The 26,380-nt window shown below is 47.0% G+C and overlaps 1 protein-coding gene across 1 annotated transcript in view; it reads left to right on the top strand.

The window, feature by feature from the left end:
* LOC120977959 (connector enhancer of kinase suppressor of ras 2-like) overlaps positions 1–26,380 on the top strand; it is a 535,146-nt gene that overhangs the window by 412,501 nt on the left and 96,265 nt on the right. The window contains exons 8-10 of the mRNA XM_040406152.1: positions 12,124–12,270; positions 18,411–18,544; positions 18,901–19,112. Coding sequence (XP_040262086.1) covers positions 12,124–12,270; positions 18,411–18,544; positions 18,901–19,112 — 493 coding nt within the window. The remainder of the gene's footprint in view (positions 1–12,123; positions 12,271–18,410; positions 18,545–18,900; positions 19,113–26,380) is intronic.

The following is a 26,380-nucleotide window of genomic DNA, read 5'->3' as shown; positions in this document are numbered from 1 at the left end:
CTTGATCAATGCTGTTGGTACCAATAAAAAACCCAAAAACTTCCAATAAAATAAAATAAAATTCTTAATGCGCATATTTAAAAACAAATACCGTATTCCATACGCATTCATATACATTTTCATGTACTCATCTTCACAAACCAGCTCATAACCACGCCCTTATACATAAAATATGAATTACACACACAGCTCTGCTACGTACATATAACTCAGAGCCACACCCATTCACATTCCACTGAATCATGTATCTTTCACCCAATCACACAATCTCTTTGTTACATCCCAAAACTTGCAGCACAGACAAACACAGCAATTGCTGATGGTCTGTCGCTGTAAAACAATATACATGTTAATCATACAGTCATTTTGTTAAAATTAACAAATCATCTTATATGCCATGTCGTTTTTTTTTTTTTTTTTTTTTTTTAGTGTTACACACATCGCCACTTATTGTATATAACTAACACTTCCCCCATTTCCTCTGCCTTGCGTCTCCTATTTCAGGAGTGTTGAAACAGGGGAAGTAAAGCAATACATCAAGGACATTCAGCTGTACCACATGTTCCTCAAACTTTTACTCACATCTGAATAAGAACTTATTGGGTGCAACCTTAGATTGTTACGAGTGGACACTTCCAATTAGCATCATCACTGCAGGCACATTTTAAACCATCAGAACATGCAATTTGGAAAGATACAATCAATACTGGAGCCCTGTCTGGAATATCTTATAGATAACACAGGTTAGTATCTTCACATTGCTGCTTATGCATTACCAATTAGCAGCCCCCCTCCCCCCTCAACCCCCATATGAAATTCCTGAGCAGAGGAGAGGGGTGAGATGGGAGGGAGTTCTCTCTGAAAACACATCTCAAACAGGACAGGAAGAAGTTTTTTTTTTTTTTGTAGTACTACAAGTGACATTTTGGAATGTGGTGGGGGGGAGGGATGCCTCATGGCAACCTTTGTTCTCTATAGGATTCAAAATCCTCCATCTTGAAATAAGAAATGCTGCTCATTTCATTTCTCTAACTTCAAGTTCTCTCAGTCACTTCCATGGACACTTTTTCACCATTACTCAGCTTGCACCAGGCTATTATTATCCTTTAACAACTTCTCTCTTCAACTATCAATACACTTATGCATTAACTGTCCATCTTTTAGTGCTGTAATCTCTAATTCCAGGGACTATAAATCGTCACTATTTAAACACACACAGATCATTAGGGCAACAAAACTTAACCAGTTCATTTCTGAACGTTTAACACAAGCCCTTTCTAATTGCAAACACTGAGACACTTTTTCCCTTGCCATGAATTAACTTCCTGACTCTGCTGTGTCTTGTCACTCACTATAGCCCCCCTTCACAATCACAGGAGCTCTGATGTACACTGTCTGTAAGCTTCTAACAGATTTTTGCAGCTTTTCAATCCTGCCAGCCTAGCATAACATTCTGTTTCACATTTTAACTGTCAATTCTCAAATCTTGCCCAATTGTCTACTCATGTGTTAACTAGGAAATAATTTGTGGGACTAGACCGTGCAACAAAGTTTACATGTTGGCAGTGATAGAAACAGAATGATTTCAAAGCGGGATGCGACCGTAAACTTACCACCCGGCCAACATCTCACACAGACAGATAATCTTAATACTTCTAAAATACTTATACTATATATACATAAGAGTTAATTCAAGCTTGTATCCTTCTGTTCCCGGAACAGATATCCTTATATAGTGCACTATCTCTTAACGATACGGACTCAAATGAGCCGCTTACAATCAACATTTTATAACGATATGGACTCTGATATGAGCCGCTTACAATCAACATTTTATAACGATATGGACTCAATGATATGAGCCGCTTGCAATCAACATTTGCGTGTCCCAGACATCGCAATCCACTGAAATCATAAATAGATGGTTCGACTTACTTGAATGGGATTTTTGGTCATTGCTCCCAGGTCCAAGGCGGACAAAAATTGATGTCTTTCACGGTAGACCTGAAGAGTTGACCCTCCCAATCCCGGACTGAGTCCCCAGATCTGTAAGGAAAATTTACTCTCTTCCCTAACGGTGTGTCCCTAACACATGATTTCAGTGGCCAGCTTGAATTAAGCCTTACCGGTACCGGGAGAAGAAGAAGATAGACCACATGAACACATGTCTATTTCCAATCCATTCTGGTTTATTCACAGCTGGCAAACAGTTTTAATAGAGGGGGTTGAGCTTCCTTTACATCCAATCATATGTTAGCATTAGTATTTGACCAATAGTATGGTCACACATAAGCTCTGCATTAACATCATAGCTGACTCATAGTAACAGCATTTGACCAATCAGGTATATACACATAGGCTAGCATACAGATGAATGAGATGTCCTTTTATGGCTAGAAGGCTGTTCATACTTTCAACATGTATGGATTTCATGAAACAGTTTAAGGAAGTGTCTCACATTCCATAGGGGGGAGGGAGGTTTTGTAGTGCACTAACCAAATGTAATACACGTGGCTAAATGAGACAAAATGGAGTCACATATATCCCATCAGGCCCCGGCTGATGATACATTACCTCCTTATACCGGGGTCTAGACCTGCACCAGATCTATCACAGGGGCCCCGGCTGATGATACATTACCTCCTTATACCGGGGTCTAGACCTGCTCCAGATCTATCACAGGGGCTCCGGCTGATGATACATTACCTTCTTATACCGGGGTCTAGACCTGCTCCAGATCTATCACAGGGGCCCCGGCTGATGATACATTACCTCCTTATACCGGAGTCTAGACCTGCACCAGATCTATCACAGGGGCCCCGGCTGATGATACATTACCTCCTGATACCGGGGTCTAGTCCTGCACCAGATCTATCACAGGGGCCCCGGCTGATGATACATTATGAGACTCTCTTCTTCTGACTGTCTGGTTTAGCTCTGTTGTTTATGTCTGGAAAACTGCTTAGTCATTACTATAAACTCTCATTGAAACTCTATACAAGTCTATGAAAGACAGAAATTTTAACATTGTATCTGTTTAAGCTGTGCTTTTCCACTCCACCCCCCCCCCCTCCCCACTAGAAGGTTGTAGTTCAGTTAGAAGCTGTATATAAGGCGAGCAGTCGGAGCCCCTAGCAGTCTGAAGGTAGGAATAAGTGCTTAGTAGGAAAGACTTGGCCATACTGCATGAATCACCAGTTTAGGCTACTTTCACACTAGCGTTCGGAGCGGATCCGTCTGATGTTTCATCAGACGGATCCGCTCCTATAATGCAAACGCTTGCATCCGTTCAGAACGGATCCGTTTGCATAACAGTTTATTTCAGATCTGATTTTTCACTTCGGAAAACTCAGATCCGACAGTATATTCTAAACACAGAAGCGTTCCCATGGTGATGGGGACGCTTCAAGTTAGAATATACTGAGAACTGTGTACATGACTGCCCCCTGCTGCCTGGCAGGTGCTTCCAGGCAGCAGGGGGCAGACCCCCCCCCCCTCCTGTATTTAACTTATTGGTGGCCAGTGCGGCCCCCCCTCCCTCCTCCCCAGTATTAATTGTAAGCAGTGCGGCCCCCCTCCCTCTATATTCATCGGTGGCCAGTGCGGATATTAAATATGAGCAGTGCGGTCTCCCCCTCCCTCCCTCCCCAGTATTAAATATGAGCAGTGCGGTCTCCCCCTCCCTCCCTCCCTCCCCAGTATTAAATATGAGCAGTGCGGTCTCCCCCTCCCTCCCTCCCCAGTATTAAATATGAGCAGTGCGGCCTCCCCCTCCCTCTATTCATTGGTGGCCAGTGCGGATTCAAAGTATTGTGATCAGTGCGGCCTCTCCTCTCGCCCCCCCCCCCCCCCATCATTGGTGGCAGCGGAGAGTACCGATCGGAGTCCCAGTTTAAATCGCTGGGGCTCCGATCGGTTACCATGGCAGCCAAGACGCTATTGCAGTCTTGGCTGCCATGGTTACTTAGCAACAAATAGCAGCATTATACTTACCTGAAGAGCTGCGATCTATGTGACCGGCCGGGAGCTCCTCCTACTGGTAAAGTGACAGGTCTGTGCGGCGCATTGCCTATAGACCTGTCACTTACCAGTAGGAGGAGCTCCCGGCCGGTCACATAGATCGCAGCTCTTCAGGTAAGTATAATGCTGCTATTTGTTGCTAAGTAACCATGGCAGCCAAGACTGCAATAGCGTCTTGGCTGCCATGGTAACCGATCGGAGCCCCAGCGATTTAAACTGGGACTCCGATCGGTACTCTCCGCTGCCACCAATGATGGGGGGGGGGGGGGGGGGGTCGAGAGGAGAGGCCGCACTGATCACAATACTTTGAATCCGCACTGGCCACCAATGAATAGAGGGAGGGGGAGGCCGCACTGCTCATATTTAATACTGGGGAGGGAGGGAGGGGGAGACCGAACTGCTCATATTTAATACTGGGGAGGGAGGGAGGGGGAGACCGCACTGCTCATATTTAATACTGGGGAGGGAGGGAGGGGGAGACCGAACTGCTCATATTTAATACTGGGGAGGGAGGGAGGGGGAGACCACACTGCTCATATTTAATACTGGGGAGGGAGGGAGGGGGAGACCGCACTGCTCATATTTAATATCCGCACTGGCCACCGATGAATATAGAGGGAGGGGGGCCGCACTGCTTACAATTAATACTGGGGAGGGTGGGGGGGCCCCACTGGCCACCAATAAGTTAAATACAGGAGGGGGGGGGGGTCGGATTTGAGTTTCACGATGTAACTCAAATCCGATGGTATATTCTAACATAGAGGCGTTCCCATGGTGATGGGGACGCTTCAAGTTAAAATATACCATCGGATTGGAGAAAACTCCGATCTGATGGTATAATCCTGACTTTACATTGAAAGTCAATGGGGGACGGATCCGTTTGAAATTGCACCATATTGTGTCAATGTCAAACGGATCCGTCCCCATTGACTTGCATTGTAAGTCTGGACGGATCCGTTTGGCTCCGCACGGCCAGGCGGACACGAAAACGCTGCAAGCTGCGTTCGGGTGTCCGCCTGCTGAGCGGAGCGGAGGCCAAACGGTGCCAAACTGATGCATTCTGAGCGGATCCGCATCCACTCAGAATGCATTGGGGCAGTACGGATCCGTTCGGGGCGCTTGTGAGAGCCTTCAAACGGAACTCACAAGCGGAGCCCCGAACGCTAGTGTGAAAGTAGCCTTAAAGAGGACCTTTCATCGGTGTAGCCCCAGTCTAATTATGGTCTTACCTTATAGTGCGGCCCCCACTGATGCCATGGCACTTTTTTTCCCCAAAGATCCCCCGTTCGTGCTCTGTTGTCCCTGTTGATTTTGGCGCCTTATATTATAATGAGCCGACTCGGTTACACTAGGCGGAGACTCGCAGTTTCGCTGGGGGCGGTTCTCTTCTCCCTGGCTGTGAGCGCATCCAATCAGAGCACACCGCTCTTAGCCAGGGAGAATGAGCTGATAGGGGAAGAAAATGTGCCATGGCATCAGTGGGGGCCGCCCTATAAGGTAAGACCATAATTAGACGAGGGCTACACCGATGGAAGGTCCTCTTTAAGATGCTGAGCCACAAACATTGGGTTACCGGCCCGTTGACCAGGGAGCAATCGGAACGCCTGAGCTATAGAACCCGGACCACCAACCTGAGAAAGAAAGGATGGCTGCCTCAGACCTTTCTTCAGCACAGAAACTTCTTCTGTCCTGGAGGAGACCGGAGAAGCCGCTCAGTGCACTGCCTGTATTGTTTTGCACCTGAATTCCTCCAGTAAAGAAGCCCCCTGGTTACTGCAGACCCTGACTCTCTGGACTTATCTCCCATTGGGTTGCACCACGCCTTACCACCCCTTCTGGAGAGAAGCAACACGTGGTGACACCTCGACAGCATAGCACTGGGAACTCCCCAAACCCGGCCGCTGCATTAGGCCCCAGGCATTTCCCACTAAGATTCACCTATTCCCATTAACCCCTACACTCTTTATAAGCAAGTTGGGGAAAAATGTAGCCACCAAGTAAAATCTGTTAGTTAACTCAAAAGTTTCCCAGCCTCTGCTGTAACATATAAGCCGTGACCGCAGCTCTGGATGTGACTGGAGCTGAGTGAGTGATCATGTGTTGTTACAATGTATCTGTAGCTGATGCTTCTTTGACATCTCCATGGAAATAATCAACAAGGGGGGGGGGATGCTGTGCCCTATTCTCAAAACACAATATTTTTTATAAAAAATTTGCATTTGGTTTTCATTTTATTTTTCACACTAATTATTCCCACAACAGAAATAGCAGAACCATCACTGGCGACTTTCATGTTTAGTGCTCAACATATTTTTTCTGGAATATTCCGCCTGTCACAGATCAGAAATCTCGACGGGTATCTGGGGAGTTGTCTTTGAAGTGTGCCGTAATTATTTCCTGCGTCTGTTTGCCGCGGCGACTGTGCGATCCCACATTACAGGCAGCACGTTGCCTCTTCATCTCCTCTGCTTCATTATGACACGGCCCGTCCACCGTGGTATCGCCCCCAATCTTCTAACGTTCTAACGCCGCCTTAGTCACGACTCCGGATATATAAACGACATGCCACGAAAGTCAATGGGAGGAATTTATTACTACTGCAATTTCCTGCGCTGGCAGAGCTTTATATAATAAACCAGATTCCGACCTAAATTATAGTAAATCTGCCAGGCCACGTGAGGCCACGTGAGGCCACGCCCACTCTGCTAAATCCAACCATTGTTTCTTTTAAATGCAGAAATGTTTGTACGCCAAAAAAAATATGAATCGCCTTCATAAATTACCCCAATGAGAATGAATTACCCAGGGATACACAATAATGAGTCTCAGTATCTAATCCTAACGTGTGATATTGTCTCCTGAGCTGTGTATCTAATCCTATTATGTGTGATACTGACTGCTGAGCTGTGTATCTAATCCTATTATGTGTGATACTGCCTGCTGAGCTGTGTATCTAATCCTCTCCTGTGTGATACTGCCTGCTGAGCTGTGTATCTAATCCTATTATGTGTGATACTGACTGCTGAGCTGTGTATCTAATCCTATTATGTGTGATACTGACTGCTGAGCTGTGTATCTAATCCTATTATGTGTGATACTGACTGCTGAGCTGTGTATCTAATCCTCTCCTGTGTGATACTGTCTGCTGAGCTGTGTATCTAATCCTATCCTGTGTGATACTGTCTGCTGAGCTGTGTATCTAATCCTGTTGTGTGATACTGACTGCTGAGCTGTGTATCTAATCCTCTCCTGTGTGATACTGTCTGCTGAACTGTGTATCTAATCCTATCCTGTGTGATACTGTCTGCTGAGCTGTGTATCTAATCCTATTATGTGTGATACTGACTGCTGAACTGTGTATCTAATCCTATCCTGTGTGATACTGTCTGCTGAGCTGTGTATCTAATCCTGTTGTGTGATACTGACTGCTGAGCTGTGTATCTAATCCTCTCCTGTGTGATACTGTCTGCTGAGCTGTGTATCTAATCCTATCCTGTGTGATACTGTCTGCTGAGCTGTGTATCTAATCCTATTATGTGTGATACTGACTGCTGAGCTGTGTATCTAATCTTATCCTGTGTGATACTGTCTGCTGAACTGTGTATCTAATCCTATCCTGTGTGATACTGTCTGCTGAGCTGTGTATCTAATCCTGTTGTGTTATACAGTCTGCTGAGCTGTGTATCTAATCCTATCCTGTGTGATACTGTCTGCTGAGCTGTGTATCTAATCCTACCCTGTGTGATACTGTCTGCTGAGCTGTGTATCTAATCCTATTATGTGTGATACTGACTGCTGAGCTGTGTATCTAATCCTATCCTGTGTGATACTGTCTGCTGAGCGGTGTATCTAATCCTATCCTGTGTGATACTGTCTGCTGAGCTGTGTATCTAATCCTATTATGTGTGATACTGACTGCTGAGCTGTGTATCTAATCCTATCCTGTGTGATACTGTCTGCTGAGCGGTGTATCTAATCCTATCCTGTGTGATACTGTCTCCTGAGCTGTGTATCTAATCCTATCCTGTGTGATACTGTCTCCTGAGCTGTGTATCTAATCCTCTCCTGTGTAATACTGTCTGCTGAGCTGTGTATCTAATCCTATCCTGTGATACTGTCTGCTGAGCTGTGTATCTAATCCTGTTGTGTGATACAGTCTGCTGAGCTGTGTATCTAATCCTGTCCTGTGTGATACTGTCTGCTGAGCTGTGTATCTAATCCTATCCTGTGTGATACTGTCTGCTGAGCTGTGTATCTAATCCTATCCTGTGTGATACTGTCTGCTGAGCTGTGTATCTAATCCTATCATGTGTGATACTGTCTGCTGAGCTGTGTATCTAAACCTATCCTGTGTGATACTGTCTGCCGAGCTGTGTATCTAATCATATCCTGTGTGATACAGTCTGCTGAGCTGTGTATCTAATCCTATCATGTGTGATACTGTCTGCTGAGCTGTGTATCTAATCCTATCATGTGTGATACTGCCTGCTGAGCTGTGTATCTAATCCTATCCTGTGTGATACAGTCTGCTGAGCTGTGTATCTAGTCCTATCCTGTGTGATACTGTCTGCCGGGCTGTGTATCTAATCCTGTCTTGTGTGATACTGTCTGCTGAGCTGTGTATCTAATCCTATCCTGTGTGATACTGCCTGCTGAGCTGTGTATCTAATCCTATCCTGTGTGATACTGCCTGCTGAGCTGTGTATCTAATCCTATCCTGTGTGATACTGTCTGCTGAGCTGTGTATCTAATCCTATCCTATGTGATACAGTCTGCTGAGCTGTGTATCTAGTCCTATCCTGTGTGATACTGTCTGCCGGGCTGTGTATCTAATCCTGTCTTGTGTGATACAGTCTTCTGAGCTGTGTATCTAATCCTATCCTGTGTGATACTGTCTGCTGAGCTGTGTATCTAATCCTATCCTGTGTGATACTGTCTGCTGAGCTGTGTATCTAATCCTATCCTGTGTGATATTGCCTGCTGAGCTGTGTATCTAATCCTACCCTGTGATACTGTCTGCTGAGCTGTGTATCTCATCCTATCCTGTATGATACTGCCTGCTGAGCTGTGTATCTAATCCTATCCTGTGTGATACTGTCTGCTGAGCTGTGTATCTAATCCTACCCTGTGTGATATTGCCTGCTGAGCTGTGTATCTAATCCTATCCTGTGTGATACAGTCTGCTGAGCTGTGTATCTAATCCTATCCTGTGTGATACTGACTGCTGAGCTGTGTATCTAATCCTATCCTGTGTGATACTGTCTGCTGAGCTGTGTATCTAATCCTATCCTGTGTGATACTGCCTGCTGAGCTGTGTATCTAATCCTGTCCTGTGTGATACTGCCTGCTGAGCTGTGTATCTAATCCTATCCTGTGTGATACTGCCTGCTGAGCTGTGTATCTAATCCTATCCTGTGTGATACTGTCTGCTGAGCTGTGTATCTAATCCTATCCTGTGTGATACTGTCTGCTGAGCTGTGTATCTAATCCTATCCTGTGTGATACTGCCTGCTGAGCTGTGTATCTTATCTCATAATGTGTGATACTGTCTGCTGAGCCCTGTATCTAATCCTGTCCTGTGTGATACAGTCTCCTGAGCTGTGTATCTAATCCTATCCTGTGTGATACTGTCTGCTGAGCTGTGTATCTAATCCTATCCTGTGTGATACTGCCTGCTGAGCTGTGTATCTAATCCTATCCTGTGTGATACTGCCTGCTGAGCTGTGTATCTAATCCTACCCTGTGTGATACTGCCTGCTGAGCTGTGTATCTAATCCTACCCTGTGTGATACTGCCTGCTGAGCTGTGTATCTAATCCTACCCTGTGTGATACTGCCTGCTGAGCTGTGTATCTAATCCTATCCTGTGTGATACTGCCTGCTGAGCTGTGTATCTAATCCTATCCTGTGTGATACTGCCTGCTGAGCTGTGTATCTAATCCTATACTGTGTGATACTGTCTGCTGAGCTGTGTATCTAATCCTATCCTGTGTGATACTGACTGCTGAGCTGTGTATCTAATCCTATCCTGTGTGATACAGTCTGCTGAGCTGTGTATCTAATCCTATCCTGTGTGATACTGTCTGCTGAGCTGTGTATCTAATCCTATCCTGTGTGATACTGTCTGCTGACTGTGTATCTAATCCTATCCTGTGTGATGCAGTCTGCTGAGCTGTGTATCTAATCCTATCCTGTGTGATACTGTCTGCTGAGCTGTGTATCTAATCCTATCCTGTGTGATACTGTCTGCTGAGCTGTGTATCTAATCCTATCCTGTGTGATACTGTCTGCTGAGCTGTGTATCTAATCCTATCCTGTGTGATACTGTCTGCTGACTGTGTATCTAATCCTATCCTGTGTGATACTGTCTGCTGAGCTGTGTATCTAATCCTATCCTGTGTGATACTGTCTGCTGAGCTGTGTATCTAATCCTATCCTGTGTGATACTGTCTGCTGAGCTGTGTATCTAATCCTATCCTGTGTGATACTGTCTGCTGACTGTGTATCTAATCCTATCCTGTGTGATGCAGTCTGCTGAGCTGTGTATCTAATCCTATCCTGTGTGATACTGTCTGCTGAGCTGTGTATCTAATCCTATCCTGTGTGATACTGTCTGCTGAGCTGTGTATCTAATCCTATCCTGTGTGATACTGTCTGCTGACTGTGTATCTAATCCTATCCTGTGTGATGCAGTCTGCTGAGCTGTGTATCTAATCCTATCCTGTGTGATACTGTCTGCTGAGCTGTGTATCTAATCCCATCCTGTGTGATACTGTCTGCTGAGCTGTGTATCTAATCCTATCCTGTGTGATACTGTCTGCTGAGCTGTGTATCTTATCTCATAATGTGTGATACTGTCTGCCGAGCTGTGTATCTAATCCTATCCTGTGTGATACAGTCTGCTGAGCTGTGTATCTAATCCTATCCTGTGTGATACTGTCTGCTGAGCTGTGTATCTAATCCTATCCTGTGTGATACTGTCTGCTGAGCTGTGTATCTAATCCTATCCTGTGTGATACTGTCTGCTGAGCTGTGTATCTAATCCTATCCTGTGTGATACTGTCTGTTGAGCTGTGTATCTAATCTTATCCTGTGTGATACTCTCTGCTGAGCTGTGTATCTAATCCTATCCTGTGTAATACTGTCTGCTGAGCTGTATATCTAATCCTATCCTGTGTGATACTGTCTGCTGAGCTGTGTATCTAATCCTATCCTGTGTGATACTGTCTGCTGAGCTGTGTATCTAATCCTATCCTGTGTGATACTGTCTGCTGAGCTGTGTATCTAATCCTATCCTGTGTGATACTGTCTGCTGAGCTGTGTATATAATCCTATCCTGTGTGATACTGTCTGCTGAGCTGTGTATCTAATCCTCTCCTGTGTGATACTGTCTGCTGAGCTGTGTATCTAATCCTATCCTGTGTGATACTGTCTGCTGAGCTGTGTATCTAATCCTATCCTGTGTGATACTGTCTGCTGAGCTGTGTATCTAATCCTACCCTGTGTGATACTGTCTGCTGAGCTGTGTATCTAATCCTATCCTGTGTGATACTGTCTGCTGAGCTGTGTATCTAATCCTCTCCTGTGTGATACTGCCTGCTGAGCTGTGTATCTAATCCTATCATGTGTGATGCAGTCTGGTAAACTGTGTATCTAATCCTGTTGTGTGATACAGTCTGCTCAGCCAGGGGGGATGCTTTACACTCACACTTGTGGATTACGGACATTCTGCGGTCGAGTCTGCGTTCTGGAAACAACCGCTGAGATTGTAATTAAAAGCTATCAATCAATTGTCATGTGAGCGCTGAAATATCATGGATGGTAACAGCTGGCGGGGCGTGTAAACTTATGCAGTCAGAACTTATTGTGGACCCACAAGACCACACTGCGGAGTCCATCATGCAGAACAAACTGCGAAAGAGCGACACACAAAGGCGACATATCGATAGGAGAATGATGAGTGCATTACACTAGGGCTGGAAACTGTACCTAATACTGTCTGCTGAGCTGCTGTATCTAAGCCTATCATGTGTGATACTGCCACAAGAATCCTGCATCTAATCCTATCATCTGAGAAATGTATTTCATCTTTTTTTTCCATCAGGTCGGTTGGCAACTGAAAAACTTGGTAAATGCTCTGAGGGAAGATCCCAGTGGAGTGATCCTGACTCTAAAGAAGAGACCTCAGAACACCTTAGCGTCAGCCCCTGCACTGCTGAAGAACGTGAGATGGAAACCACTCGCACTACAGGTACCAGAAAACCAGCGAAGTACAGGCAAAGAATATATAAACTGCAGTCACTGTGTACATATATTACTTATCCTGTACTGATCCTGAGTTACATCCTGTATTATTCTCCAGAGCTGCACTCACTATTCTGCTGGTGCAGTCACTGTGTACATACATTACTTATCCTGTACTGATCCTGAGTTACATCCTGTATTATTCTCCAGAGCTGCACTCACTATTCTGCTGGTGCAGTCACTGTGTACATACATTACTTATCCTGTACTGATCCTGAGTTACATCCTGTATTATACTCCAGAGCTGCACTCACTATTCTGCTGGTGCAGTCACTGTGTACATATATTACTTATCCTGTACTGATCCTGAGTTACATCCTGTATTATTCTCCAGAGCTGCACTCACTATTCTGCTGGTGCAGTCACTGTGTACATACATTGCTTATCCTGCACTGATCCTGAGTTACATCCTGTATTATACTCCAGAGCAGCACTCACTATTCTGCTGGTGCAGTCACTGTGTACATACTTTACTTATCCTGTACTGATCCTGAGTTACATCCTGTATTATTCTCCAGAGCTGCACTCACTATTCTGCTGGTGGAGTCACTGTGTACATACATTGCTTATCCTGTACTGATCCTGAGTTACATGCTGTATTATACTCCAGAGCTGCACTCACTATTCTGCTGGTGCAGTCACTGTGTACGTTATATTACTTATCCGGTACTGATCCTGAGTTACATCCTGTATTATACTCCAGAGCGGCACTCACTATTCTGCTGGTGCAGTCACTGTGTACATACATTACTTATCCTGTACTGATCCTGAGTTACATCCTGTATTATTCTCCAGAGCTGCACTCAATAGTCTGCTGGTGCAGTCACTGTGTACATACATTACTTATCCTGTACTGATCCCGAGTTACATTCTGTATTATACTCCAGAGCTGCACTCACTATTCTGCTGGTGCAGTCACTGTGTACATACATTACTTATCCTGTACTGATCCTCAGTTAAATCCTGTATTATACTCCAGAGCTGCACTCACTATTCTGCTGGTGCAGTCACTGTGTACATACATTACTTATCCTGTACTGATCCCGAGTTACATTCTGTATTATACTCCAGAGCTGCACTCAATATTCTGCTGGTGCAGTCACTGTGTACATACATTACTTATCCTGTACTGATCCTCAGTTACATCCTGTATTATTCTCCAGAGCTGCACTCACTATTCTGCTGGTGCAGTCTCTGTGTACATACATTACTTATCCTGTACTGATCCTGAGTTACATCCTGTATTATACTCCAGAGCTGCACTCACTATTCTGCTGGTGCAGTCACTGTGTACATACATTACTTATCCTGTACTGATCCTGAGTTACATCCTGTATTATACTCCAGAGCTGCACTCACTATTCTGCTGGTGCAGTCACTGTGTACATACATTACTTATCCTGTACTGACCCTCAGTTACATCCTGTATTATACTCCAGAGCTGCACTCACTATTCTGCTGGTGCAGTCACTGTGTACATACATTACTTATCCTGTACTGATCCTGAGTTACACCCTGTATTATACTCCAGAGCAGCACTCACTATTCTGCTGGTGCAGTCACTGTGTACATACATTACTTATCCTGTACTGATCCTCAGTTAAATCCTGTATTATACTCCAGAGCTGCACTCACTATTCTGCTGGTGCAGTCACTGTGTACATACATTACTTATCCTGTACTGATCCTGAGTTACACCCTGTATTATACTCCAGAGCAGCACTCACTATTCTGCTGGTGCAGTCACTGTGTACATACATTACTTATCCTGTACTGATCCTGAGTTACATCCTGTATTATACTCCAGAGCTGCACTCACTATTCTGCTGGTGGAGTCACTGTGTACATACATTACTTATCCTGTACTGATCCTGAGTTACATCCTGTATTATACTCCAGAGCTGAACTCACTATTCTGCTGGTGCAGTCACTGTGCACATACATTACTTATCCTGTACTGATCCTGAGTTACATCCTGTATTATACTCCAGAGCTGCACTCACTATTCTGCTGGTGCAGTCACTGTGTACATACATTACTTATCCTGTACTGATCCTGAGTTACATCCTGTATTATACTCCAGAGCTGCACTCACTATTCTGCTGGTGCAGTCACTGTGCACATACATTACTTATCCTGTACTGATCCTGAGTTACATCCTGTATTATACTCCAGAGCTGCACTCACTATTCTGCTGGTGCAGTCACTGTGTACATACATTACTTATCCTGTACTGATCCTGAGTTACATCCTGTATTATACTCCAGAGCTGCACTCACTATTCTGCTGGTGCAGTCACTGTGTACATACATTACTTATCCTGTACTGCTCCTCGGTTATATCTTTGTCTCATTGCGACATTTAGCTGGAAATTAAAATCATCATTTTTTCATAGTTTGTGCAGTTGAACTTGTATATAATTTACTGATTTTCCTTTGGTTCTGGGGAGGGAGGCAGACCTTGGACCGGGCACTGGGATGAGGTTGATCCTGTGCTGGGTTTGCAGTTTTGGGGTGAATGCCCCCTCATCAGGTTCTCCATTGTCAATGTGGTGTATTTGGAGTATTCATACTGGTCAGACTGGGAGTTAGTGGGCTGAGCATTGGGGTTCGCCTCATTTTAGAACTTGGCCGCCTAACACTTTTCTTTAATAGGAGGTTTCATATTTCAATCATTTTCCATATAGTATACCGCCACAGCAGTGCCCCTATAGTGTACCCCCACAGCAGTACTCACACAGTATACCCCCACAGCAGTGCCCATACAGTATACCTCCACAGCAGTACTCACACAGTATACCCCCACAGCAGTGCCCCTATAGTGTACCCCCACAGCAGTGCCCATACAGTATACCCCCACAGCAGTGCCCATACAGTATACCTCCACAGCAGTGCCCATACAGTATACCCACACAGCAGTGCCCCTATAGTGTACCCCCACAGCAGTGCCCCTATAGTGTACCCCCACAGCAGTGCCCATACAGTATACCCCTACAGCAGTACCCATACAGTATACCTCCACAGCAGTGCCCCTATAGTGTACCCCCACAGCAGTACCCATACAGTATACCCCCACAGCAGTACCCATACAGTATACCCCCACAGCAGTGCCCCTATAGTGTACCCCCACAGCAGTACCCATACAGTATACCCCCACAGCAGTACCCATACAGTATACCCCCACAGCAGTGCCCCTATAGTGTACCCCCACAGCAGTGCCCCTATAGTGTACCCCCACAGCAGTACCCATACAGTATACCCCCACAGCAGTACCCATACAGTATACCCCCACAGCAGTGCCCCTATAGTGTACCCCTACAGCAGTGCCCCTACAGTATACCTCCACAGCAGTGCCCATACAGTATACCTCCACAGCAGTGCCCATACAGCATATCCCCACAGCAGTGCCCATACAGTATACCCCTACAGCAGTGCCCATACAGTATACCTCCACAGCAGTACCCATACAACGTACCCTCACAGCAGTACCCATACAGTATACCTCCACAGCAGTACCCTTACAATATACCCCCAGAGCAGTACCCATACAGTATACCTCCACAGCAGTGCCCATACAGTATACCTCCACAGCAGTACCCATACAACGTACCCTCACACCAGTACCCATACAGTATACCTCCACACCAGTACCCATACAGTATACCTCCACAGCAGTACCCTTACAATATACCCCCAGAGCAGTACCCATACAGTATACCTCCACAGCAGTGCCCATACAGCGTACCCTCACAGCAGTGCCCATACAGTATACCTCCACAGCAGTGCCCATACAGCGTACCCTCACAGCAGTGCCCATACAGTATACCTCCACAGCAGTGCCCCTATAGTATACCTCCACAGCAGTGCCCATACAGCATATCCCCACAGCAGTGCCCATACAGTATACCCCTACAGCAGTGCCCATACAGTATACCTCCACAGCAGTACCCATACAACGTACCCTCACAGCAGTACCCATACAGTATACCTCCACAGCAGTGCCCATACAGTATACCTCCACAGCAGTACCCTTACAATATACCCCCAGAGCAGTACCCATACAGTATACCTCCACAGCAGTGCCCATACAGCATATCCCCACAGCAGTGCCCATATACAGGGAGTGCAGAATTATTAGGCAAGTTGTATTTTTGAGGATTCATTTTATTATTGAACAACAACCATGTTCTCAATGAACCCAAAAAACTCATTAATATCAAAGCTGAATATTTTTGGAAGTAGTTTTTAATTTGTTTTTAGTTTTAGCTATTTTAGGGGGATATCTGTGTGTGCAGGTGACTATTACTGTGCATAATTATTAGGCAACTTAACAAAAAACAAATATATACCCATTTCAATTATTAATTTTTACCAGTGAAACCAATATAACATCTCAACATTCACAAATATACATTTCTGACATTCAAAATCAAAACAAAAACAAATCAGTGACCAATATAGCCACCTTTCTTTGCAAGGACACTCAAAAGCCTGCCATCCATGGATTCTGTCAGTGTTTTGATCTGTTCACCATCAACATTGCGTGCAGCAGCAACCACAGCCTCCCAGACACTGTTCAGAGAGGTGTACTGTTTTCCCTCCTTGTAAATCTCACATTTGATGATGGACCACAGGTTCTCAATGGGGTTCAGATCAGGTGAACAAGGAGGCCATGTCATTAGATTTTCTTCTTTTAGACCCTTTCTTGCCAGCCACACTGTGGAGTACTTGGACGCGTGTGATGGAGCATTGTCCTGCATGAAAATCATGTTTTTCTTGAAGGATGCAGACTTCTTCCTGTACCACTGCTTGAAGAAGGTGTCTTCCAGAAACTGGCAGTAGGACTGGGAGTTGAGCTTGACTCCATCCTCAACCCGAAAAGGCCCCACAAGGTCATCTTTGTTGATACCAGCCCAAACCAGTACTCCACCTCCACCTTGCTGGCGTCTGAGTCGGACTGGAGCTCTCTGCCCTTTACCAATCCAGCCACGGGCCCATCCATCTGGCCCATCAAGACTCACTCTCATTTCATCAGTCCTAAAACCTTAGAAAAATCAGTCTTGAGATATTTCTTGGCCCAGTCTTGACGTTTCAGCTTGTGTGTCTTGTTCAGTGGTGGTCGTCTTTCAGCCTTTCTTACCTTGGCCATGTCTCTGAGTATTGCACACCTTGTGCTTTTGGGCACTCCAGTGATGTTGCAGCTCTGAAATATGGCCAAACTGGTGGCAAGTGGCATCTTGGCAGCTGCACGCTTGACTTTTCTCAGTTCATGGGCAGTTATTTTGCGCCTTGGTTTTTCCACACGCTTCTTGCGACCCTGTTGACTATTTTGAATGAAACGCTTGATTGTTCGATGATCACGCTTCAGAAGCTTTGCAATTTTAAGAGTGCTGCATCCCTCTGCAAGATATCTCACTATTTTTGACTTTTCTGAGCCTGTCAAGTCCTTCTTTTGACCCATTTTGCCAAAGGAAAGGAAGTTGCCTAATAATTATGCACACCTGATATAGGGTGTTGATGTCATTAGACCACACCCCTTCTCATTACAGAGATGCACATCACCTAATATGCTTAATTGGTAGTAGGCTTTCGAGCCTATACAGCTTGGAGTAAGACAACATGCATAAAGAGGATGATGTGGTCAAAATACTCATTTGCCTAATAATTCTGCACGCAGTGTAGTATACCTCCACAGCAGTGCCCCTATAGTGTACCCTCACAGCAGTTCCCATATAGTATACCTCCACAGCAGTGCCCCTATAGTGTACCCTCACAGCAGTGCCCCTATAGTGTACCCTCACAGCAGTGCCCATACAGCGTACCCTCACAGCAGTGCCCATACAGTATACCCCCACAGCAGTGCCCATACAGTATACCTCCACAGCAGTGCCCATACAGCATATCCCCACAGCAGTACCCCCTATAGCGTACCATAGCAGTGCCCCCTGCAGCTTACCCCCACAGCGCTGGCTTCTATGGCAGAGGTCTGCGCCAGGGCACTGCACTGGGAGCTCCACAGGCTGCACCGTTGTATCGGGGGTCACACATTTTCCTCTCTCAATGACGTTTTCTTCTCTTCCTCCCTCAGCCTATAATTCCCACCAGTCCCACCAGTGGTAACACCACCCCGACGGGCACCATGGGGATGTCCTCCAAGCTGGACGGCCCGGCCCTGCATGACGTCTTCATTCTTTCTCCTGTGTCCGGACTTTATGGCCCCAGGTAAAGATCTGGCTTTGTGGCTTTGGCTGCGAGGAATTGTCTATGATCTGTTATGGAGCAGCTTTCCAGGGGGTCACAAACTTACTGGGTTCTTCAGTGATTTCTACACCGAGCTGCCATCTGTAAAATGTTTTCTGTATTTCATCCTTTTCCCCATTGAGGTCACTATAAGATGTGCTTGGGTCGCCCGGTCCGTCACCTCTGCTGCATCTGCTGGGGTCTGAGGTCGCCTGAAATCCTCCTCCTCAGACTGCTTCTAAATACCATTCATCTCCCCCATGCTTTACACTGCAGCTCAGAAAGTGGAGATATGATAATAGTATTACTGGGGTTGACCGTGTGTTTGCCTCCCGCAGGGACGACATTGGGATTGTGCCGTGTGACGACATCAATAAATATGGCGTCAGCAAGTCTGTGATGAAAGGCTGCGAGTCTCCCAGCTATTTCCTCGAGCACGAGAGCGGCAAATATTACACTTTCGTAGAAGGGGAGGGTCACGAGGTCGGCTCAGAATATGAGAGGGGTAGAACGACCGGGGTGCGGAGAAGAGAGAAGACCCCTACTCACGGTACGATCTGAGCTCTAATCACTGCTATATTGTATCGTACCCTGTGTGCTCCGAACTGTGAATGCAGCTCTGGATGTGACTGGAGTACAAGACATGAGGAAGCAAAACTACTCTGCTTTGTTGAGGGAGGAGATTGCTCTGCCCTATGTCCACTAAATCAGCAGAATCATAAACTTTGTGAAAAAGCCTGAGAAATTTCTAGAAAATCAAAATTTAGAATAAAAGTGATAAAGTTGTCAGGAATGCTGAGGTGTCAGAGCGGTGGAGCTGAGAGGCAGAGTGTGAGTGTCTGGGCTGCGCAGTCAGAGCGGTGGAGCTGAGGCAGAGTGTGAGTGTCTGGGCTGCGCAGTCAGAGCGGTGGAGCTGAGGCAGAGTGTGAGTGTCTGGGCTGCGCAGTAAGAGCAGTGGAGCTGAGAGGCAGAGTGTGAGTGTCTGGGCTGCGCAGTCAGAGCGGTCATACTGAGAGGCAGAGTGTGAGTGTCTGGGCTGCGCAGTCAGAGCGGTGGAGCTGAGAGGCAGAGTGTGAGTGTCTGGGCTGCGCAGTCAGAGCGGTGGAGCTGAGGCAGAGTGTGAGTGTCTGGGCTGCGCAGTAAGAGCAGTGGAGCTGAGAGGCAGAGTGTGAGTGTCTGGGCTGCGCAGTCAGAGCGGTCATACTGAGAGGCAGAGTGTGAGTGTCTGGGCTGCGCAGTCAGAGCGGTGGAGCTGAGGCAGAGTGTGAGTGTCTGGGCTGCGCAGTCAGAGCGGTGGAGCTGAGAGGCAGAGTGTGAGTGTCTGGGCTGCGCAGTCAGAGCGGTGGAGCTGAGAGGCAGAGTGTGAGTGTCTGGGCTGCGCAGTCAGAGCGGTGGAGCTGAGGCAGAGTGTGAGTGTCTGGGCTGCGCAGTAAGAGCAGTGGAGCTGAGAGGCAGAGTGTGAGTGTGAGTGTCTGGGCTGCGCAGTCAGAGCGGTCATACTGAGAGGCAGAGTGTGAGTGTCTGGGCTGCGCAGTCAGAGCGGTCATACTGAGAGGCAGAGTGTGAGTGTCTGGGCTGCGCAGTCAGAGCGGTGGAGCTGAGAGGCAGAGTGTGAGTGTGAGTGTCTGGGCTGCGCAGTCAGAGCGGTGGAGCTGAGGCAGAGTGTGAGTGTCTGGGCTGCGCAGTAAGAGCAGTGGAGCTGAGAGGCAGAGTGTGAGTGTGAGTGTCTAGGCTGCGCAGTCAGAGCGGTCATACTGAGAGGCAGAGTGTGAGTGTCTGGGCTGCGCAGTAAGAGCAGTGGAGCTGAGAGGCAGAGTGTGAGTGTCTGGGCTGCGCAGTCAGAGCGGTGGAGCTGAGAGGCAGAGTGTGAGTGTCTGGGCTGCGCAGTCAGAGCGGTCATACTGAGAGGCAGAGTGTGAGTGTCTGGGCTGCGCAGTCAGAGCGGTGGAGCTGAGAGGCAGAGTGTGAGTGTGAGTGTCTGGGCTGCGCAGTCAGAGCGGTGGAGCTGAGAGGCAGAGTGTGAGTGTGAGTGTCTAGGCTGCGCAGTCAGAGCGGTCATACTGAGAGGCAGAGTGTGAGTGTCTGGGCTGCGCAGTCAGAGCGGTGGAGCTGAGAGGCAGAGTGTGAGTGTCTGGGCTGCGCAGTCAGAGCGGTGGAGCTGAGAGGCAGAGTGTGAGTGTCTGGGCTGCGCAGTCAGAGCGGTGGAGCTGAGGCAGAGTGTGAGTGTCTGGGCTGCGCAGTCAGAGCGGTGGAGCTGAGGCAGAGTGTGAGTGTCTGGGCTGCGCACTCAGAGCGGTGGAGCTGAGGCAGAGTGTGAGTGTCTGGGCTGCGCAGTCAGAGCGGTGGTGCTGAGAGGCAGAGTGTGAGTGTCTGGGCTGCGCAGTCAGAGCGGTGGAGCTGAGAGGCAGAGTGTGAGTGTCTGGGCTGCGCAGTCAGAGCGGTGGAGCTGAGAGGCAGAGTGTGAGTGTGAGTGTCTAGGCTGCGCAGTCAGAGCGGTCATACTGAGAGGCAGAGTGTGAGTGTCTGGGCTGCACAGTCAGAGAGGTGGAGCTGAGGCAGAGTGTGAGTGTCTGGGCTGCGCAGTCAGAGCGGTGGAGCTGAGGCAGAGTGTGAGTGTCTGGGCTGCGCAGTCAGAGCAGTGGAGCTGAGAGTCAGAGTGTGAGTGTCTGGGCTGCGCAGTCAGAGCGGTGGAGCTGAGGCAGAGTGTGAGTGTCTGGGCTGCGCAGTCAAAGCGGTGGAGCTGAGGCAGAGTGTGAGTGTCTGGGCTGCGCAGTAAGAGCAGTGGAGCTGAGAGGCAGAGTGTGAGTGTCTGGGCTGCGCAGTCAGAGCGGTGGAGCTGAGAGGCAGAGTGTGAGTGTCTGGGCTGCGCAGTAAGAGCAGTCGAGCTGAGAGGCAGAGTGTGAGTGTCTGGGCTGCGCAGTCAGAGCGGTGGAGCTGAGAGGCAGAGTGTGAGTGTCTGGGCTGCGCAGTCAGAGCGGTGGAGCTGAGAGGCAGAGTGTGAGTGTCTGGGCTGCGCAGTCAGAGCAGTGGAGCTGAGGCAGAGTGTGAGTGTCTGGGCTGCCCAGTCAGAGCGGTGGAGCTGAGGCAGAGTGTGAGTGTCTGGGCTGCACAGTCAGAGCGGTGGTGCTGAGAGGCAGAGTGTGAGTGTCTGGGCTGCGCAGTCAGAGCGGTGGAGCTGAGAGGCAGAGTGTGAGTGTCTGGGCTGCGCAGTCAGAGCCGTGGAGCTGAGAGGCAGAGTGTGAGTGTCTGGGCTGCGCAGTCAGAGCGGTCATACTGAGAGGCAGAGTGTGAGTGTCTGGGCTGCGCAGTGAGAGCGGTGGAGCTGAGAGGCAGAGTGTGAGTGTCTGGGCTGCGCAGTCAGAGCGGTGGAGCTGAGAGGCAGAGTGTGAGTGTCTGGGCTGCGCAGTCAGAGCGGTGGAGCTGAGAGGCAGAGTGTGAGTGTCTGGGCTGCGCAGTCAGAGCGGTGGAGCTGAGAGGCAGAGTGTGAGTTTCTGGGCTGAGCAGTCAGAGCGGTGGTGCTGAGAGGCAGAGTGTGAGTGTCTGGGCTGCGCAGTCAGAGCGGTTGAACTGAGAGGCAGAGTGTGAGTGTCTGGGCTGCGCAGTCAGAGCGGTGGAGCTGAGGCAGAGTGTGAGTGTCTGGGCTGCGCAGTCAGAGCGGTTGAACTGAGAGGCAGAGTGTGAGTGTCTGGGCTGCGCAGTCAGAGCAGACGCTTCATTCATCTGTTCACAATCGTGTAACCTCATCAGCCTCTCCGAGCGGGAAGCGACTGCGCTAATTAGGCCGAGCGTTGTCTGCATTTAACATGTAGCCTTTCTATAAATAGTCACCCGCGTCTGCTCCATCTGCTCCGAACACACGGCTGGAGCGAAACACGAAGCCAAGAAAGCGCGGAGCGCACAGGACTGATCGTGTCAGACAGGGAGAGGAAGAGTGTGAAGCATTACCTCAGAGCTGACTTACTATCTCAGAGGATGACATCACACCTCAGAACTGACTTATTGTCTCAGAGGATGACATCACACCTCAGATCTGACTTATTATCCCAGAGGATGACATCACACCTCAGAACTGACTTATTATCTCAGAGGATGACATCACACCTCAGAGCTGACTTATTGTCTCAGAGGATGACATCACACCTCAGAACTGACTTATTATCTCAGAGGATGACATCACACCTCAGAGCAGACGTATTGTCTCAGAGGATGACATCACATCTCAGAACTGACTTATTGTCTCAGAGGATGACATCACACCTCAGAACTGACTTATTATCTCAGAGGATGACATCACACCTCAGAACTGACTTATTGTCTCAGAGGATGACATCACACCTCAGAGCTGACTTATTATCCCAGAGGATGACATCACACCTCAGAGCTGACTTATTATCTCAGAGGATGACATACTTCAGAACTGACTTATTATCTCAGAGGATGACATCACACCTCAGAGCTGACTTATTGTCTCAGAGGATGACATCACACCTCAGAGCTGACTTATTGTCTCAGAGGATGACATCACACCTCAGAACTGACTTATTATCTCAGAGGATGACATCACACCTCAGAGCTGACTTATTTTCCTAAATGACATATCTCAGAGCTTACATTTTCTCAGGTGACATATCTCAGAGTTGACTTACCGTATTATCTCAGAAGATGACATCACACCTGAGAGCTGACTTATTTTCTTAGATGATGAATCATATCTCAGAGTTGACTTATTATCTCAGAGGATGACATCACACCTCAGAGCTGACTTATTGTCTCAGAGGATGACATCACACCTCAGAGCTGACTTATTGTCTCAGAGGATGACATCACACCTCAGAGCTGACTTATTGTCTCAGAGGATGACATCACACCTCAGAACTGACTTATTGTCTCAGAGGATGACATCACATCTCAGAGTTGACTTATTATCTCAGAAGATGACATTATACCTCCTTTTTAACTCTTTATTTATTAAATTTAGCAATTGCGATATCATAAAAAATAATACATCAGAATTTTTCCTAACAAAAACTCCACCATAAAGCCTCATATTCACATATCAGTTTTTTACCCTGGTCCGTGGGTCCGTGTTTTTAGCACGATGCACGCTCTCTTTGTCCTTGTTCACAGATCCATCACACCCATTATAGTCTATGGGTCCATGAAAAACACGGATGTCATCCGTGTTCCATCCGTGTTTCATGGATCATTAGGAGGAGATGCTTTGAAGATTATTTTTCCGCTGTGCAGTGCCCGTAACACGGATGGACCACACATGGATCCATCAAGAACATCTTCATGGTGGGATCACTGACCACCTTTTCACGGATTTAAGCATGGACATGGACGTGTGAATGAGGCTTTACCCCCAAAGCCATGCTGGGGAATAAAAAAAAGAACCCTAACCTTCCCACCTGTCCCATTTTTCACCTATCCAGCGGGCCAAGTTTCTCTCAGGTCGTATCTACCATTTATATAAGATTCCAAGGCGACCAAAGAACAAGAACTGGACGACCACATTGTAATTGATCCACAAGATCACCCAATACAAGAACTAGAGGGTCTGGCTTTAGCTCTTCACCTATTGATGATTCTGCAGTCCAATATCTAGATAGTTGTGGACACCGCCATGTCCGCGGGCCGTGTCCGCAGCTTTCACTCCACGTCTTGAGCCGTTCGAATCCCCTTGTACCTTTTATTTTGTATAAAACCTCGGAGAGTCGTTTAAGACAAGATTATTCATTGGGCATTTTTGAAATGTTTCGATAAACGCCTCGCCATTGTAGATGACCCACCTGCGCCCTGCACCGTTCCTGGCGCCTCTTGTTATTATACGGTAATAGGGGGGACGCCTGTGAACCTCCAGCCTTTGGTGTGGAGAGAGGCACTTGCCTCAGATTCCTCACAGACATCTGACCCCGTCCGTCCGGACTCCTGAGTCCAGGCGCTTTTTTTTTAACAAGTTAAATGATTTATGTTCACCGTTAAAAAAAGAAGTGACCAACCAAATAAACACCTTTACAAACCCAAAAACCCATGTCTATGACTTTTTTAAGTAATTCTTCCAATGAGGAGGGAAATGTAAAGATCCTTTTATCGCTTCATTATTCTTAATGTTAAACCACATCTTGTAATTTACATCTCAGATTCCAAGAAACATCCTAATCGGTCAAAGAGCTTTATTTATATCCATAAAATACCAATCACAAAACGCTGCCGCTATGACGCCTAAAAATAAGCCCTGGGCTCAGGAGACGGAAATTCTCCCTCATCTAGCGGGGTGTCAACACCTTCTGTTTAACCCTTACTTTTCCCCCCAACCATATAATATAGTTCAGTATCGATTCCATTGTGTACAGAATTGTATCCAAACTGGAGAATTAGATAAATACGCAGCCTCTTTAGAGGGGTCCCCATCTTTATCCCTGCAGTTCTGGGAGCTTTCTTGGTTCCTCCACACTTCTCCCTTCCCCTCGTATGTTCTACCAGCGGAGGAACATTTGCTTCGATAAAGTCGCACATTTATCTCGTCTTGCAGAGCTTCCATGTCCCTCCCAGTCCCCAATGGCAGAAATCCAAACTTACTACAACTGATTTCGAAACCAGGTAATCACCAAAAGTGCCATAAACGCGGACGACCCCTCCTCGTCCTTTATATCATTCACAAAAAGAAGCGTCGTCGGCATATAATGAAACCTAACAAAGGTGGAAAGGGACAGACGAGATGACATCACACCTCAGAGCTGACATATTATCTCAGAGGATGACATCACACCTCAGAGCTGACTTATTATCTCAGAAGATGCCATAATACCTCAGAGAAGACTTATTATCTCAGAAGATGACATCATACCACAGAGCTGACTTATTATCTCAGAAGATAACATCACACCTCAGAGCTGACTTATTATCTCAGAAGATGACATCACACCTCAGAGCTGACTTATTATCTCAGAAGATGACATCACACCTCAGAGCTGACTTATTATCTCAGAAGATGACATCACACCTCAGAGCTGACTTATTATCTCAGAAGATGACATCACACCTCAGAGCTGACTTATTATCTCAGAAGATGACATCATACCTCACAGCTGACTTATTATCTCAGAAGTTGACATCACACCTCAGAGCTGACTTATTATCTCAGAAGATGACATCATACCTCAGAGCTGACTTATTATCTCAGAAGATGACATCATACCTCAGAGCTGACTTATTATCTCAGAAGATGACATCATACCTCAGAGCTGACGTATTATCTCAGAAGATGACATCATACCTCAGAGCTGACTTATTATCTCCGAAGATGACATCATACCTTAGAGCTGACTTATTATTTCAGAAGATGACATCATACCTCAGAGCTGACTTATTATCTCAGAAGATGACATAATACTTCAGAGCTGACTTATTATCTCAGAGGATGACATCATACCTCAGAACTGACTTATTATCTTAGAGGATGACATCACACCTCAGAGCTGACTTATTATCTCAGAAGATGACTTCACACCTCAGAGCTGACTTATTATCAGAAGATGACATCATACCTCAGAGATTGTCTCAGAGGATGACATCACACCTCAGAGCTGACATATTATCTCAGAGGATGACATCACACCTCAGAGAAGACTTATTATCTCAGAAGATGACATCATACCTCAGAGCTGACTTATCTCAGAAGATGACATCATACCTGAGAGTTGACTTATCTCAGAAGATGACATCATATCTCAGGGCTTACTTATTATCTAAGAGGATGACATCACATCTTAGAGCTGACTTATTATCTCAGAGGATGACATCATACCTCAGAGC

The sequence above is a fragment of the Bufo bufo genome, chromosome 8 (genome assembly GCF_905171765.1).
Source record: "Bufo bufo chromosome 8, aBufBuf1.1, whole genome shotgun sequence".
Lineage (NCBI taxonomy): Eukaryota > Metazoa > Chordata > Amphibia > Anura > Bufonidae > Bufo > Bufo bufo.
The sequence above is the reverse complement of the archived record's forward strand: the minus strand, read 5'-3'. Positions and strand labels throughout refer to the sequence as shown.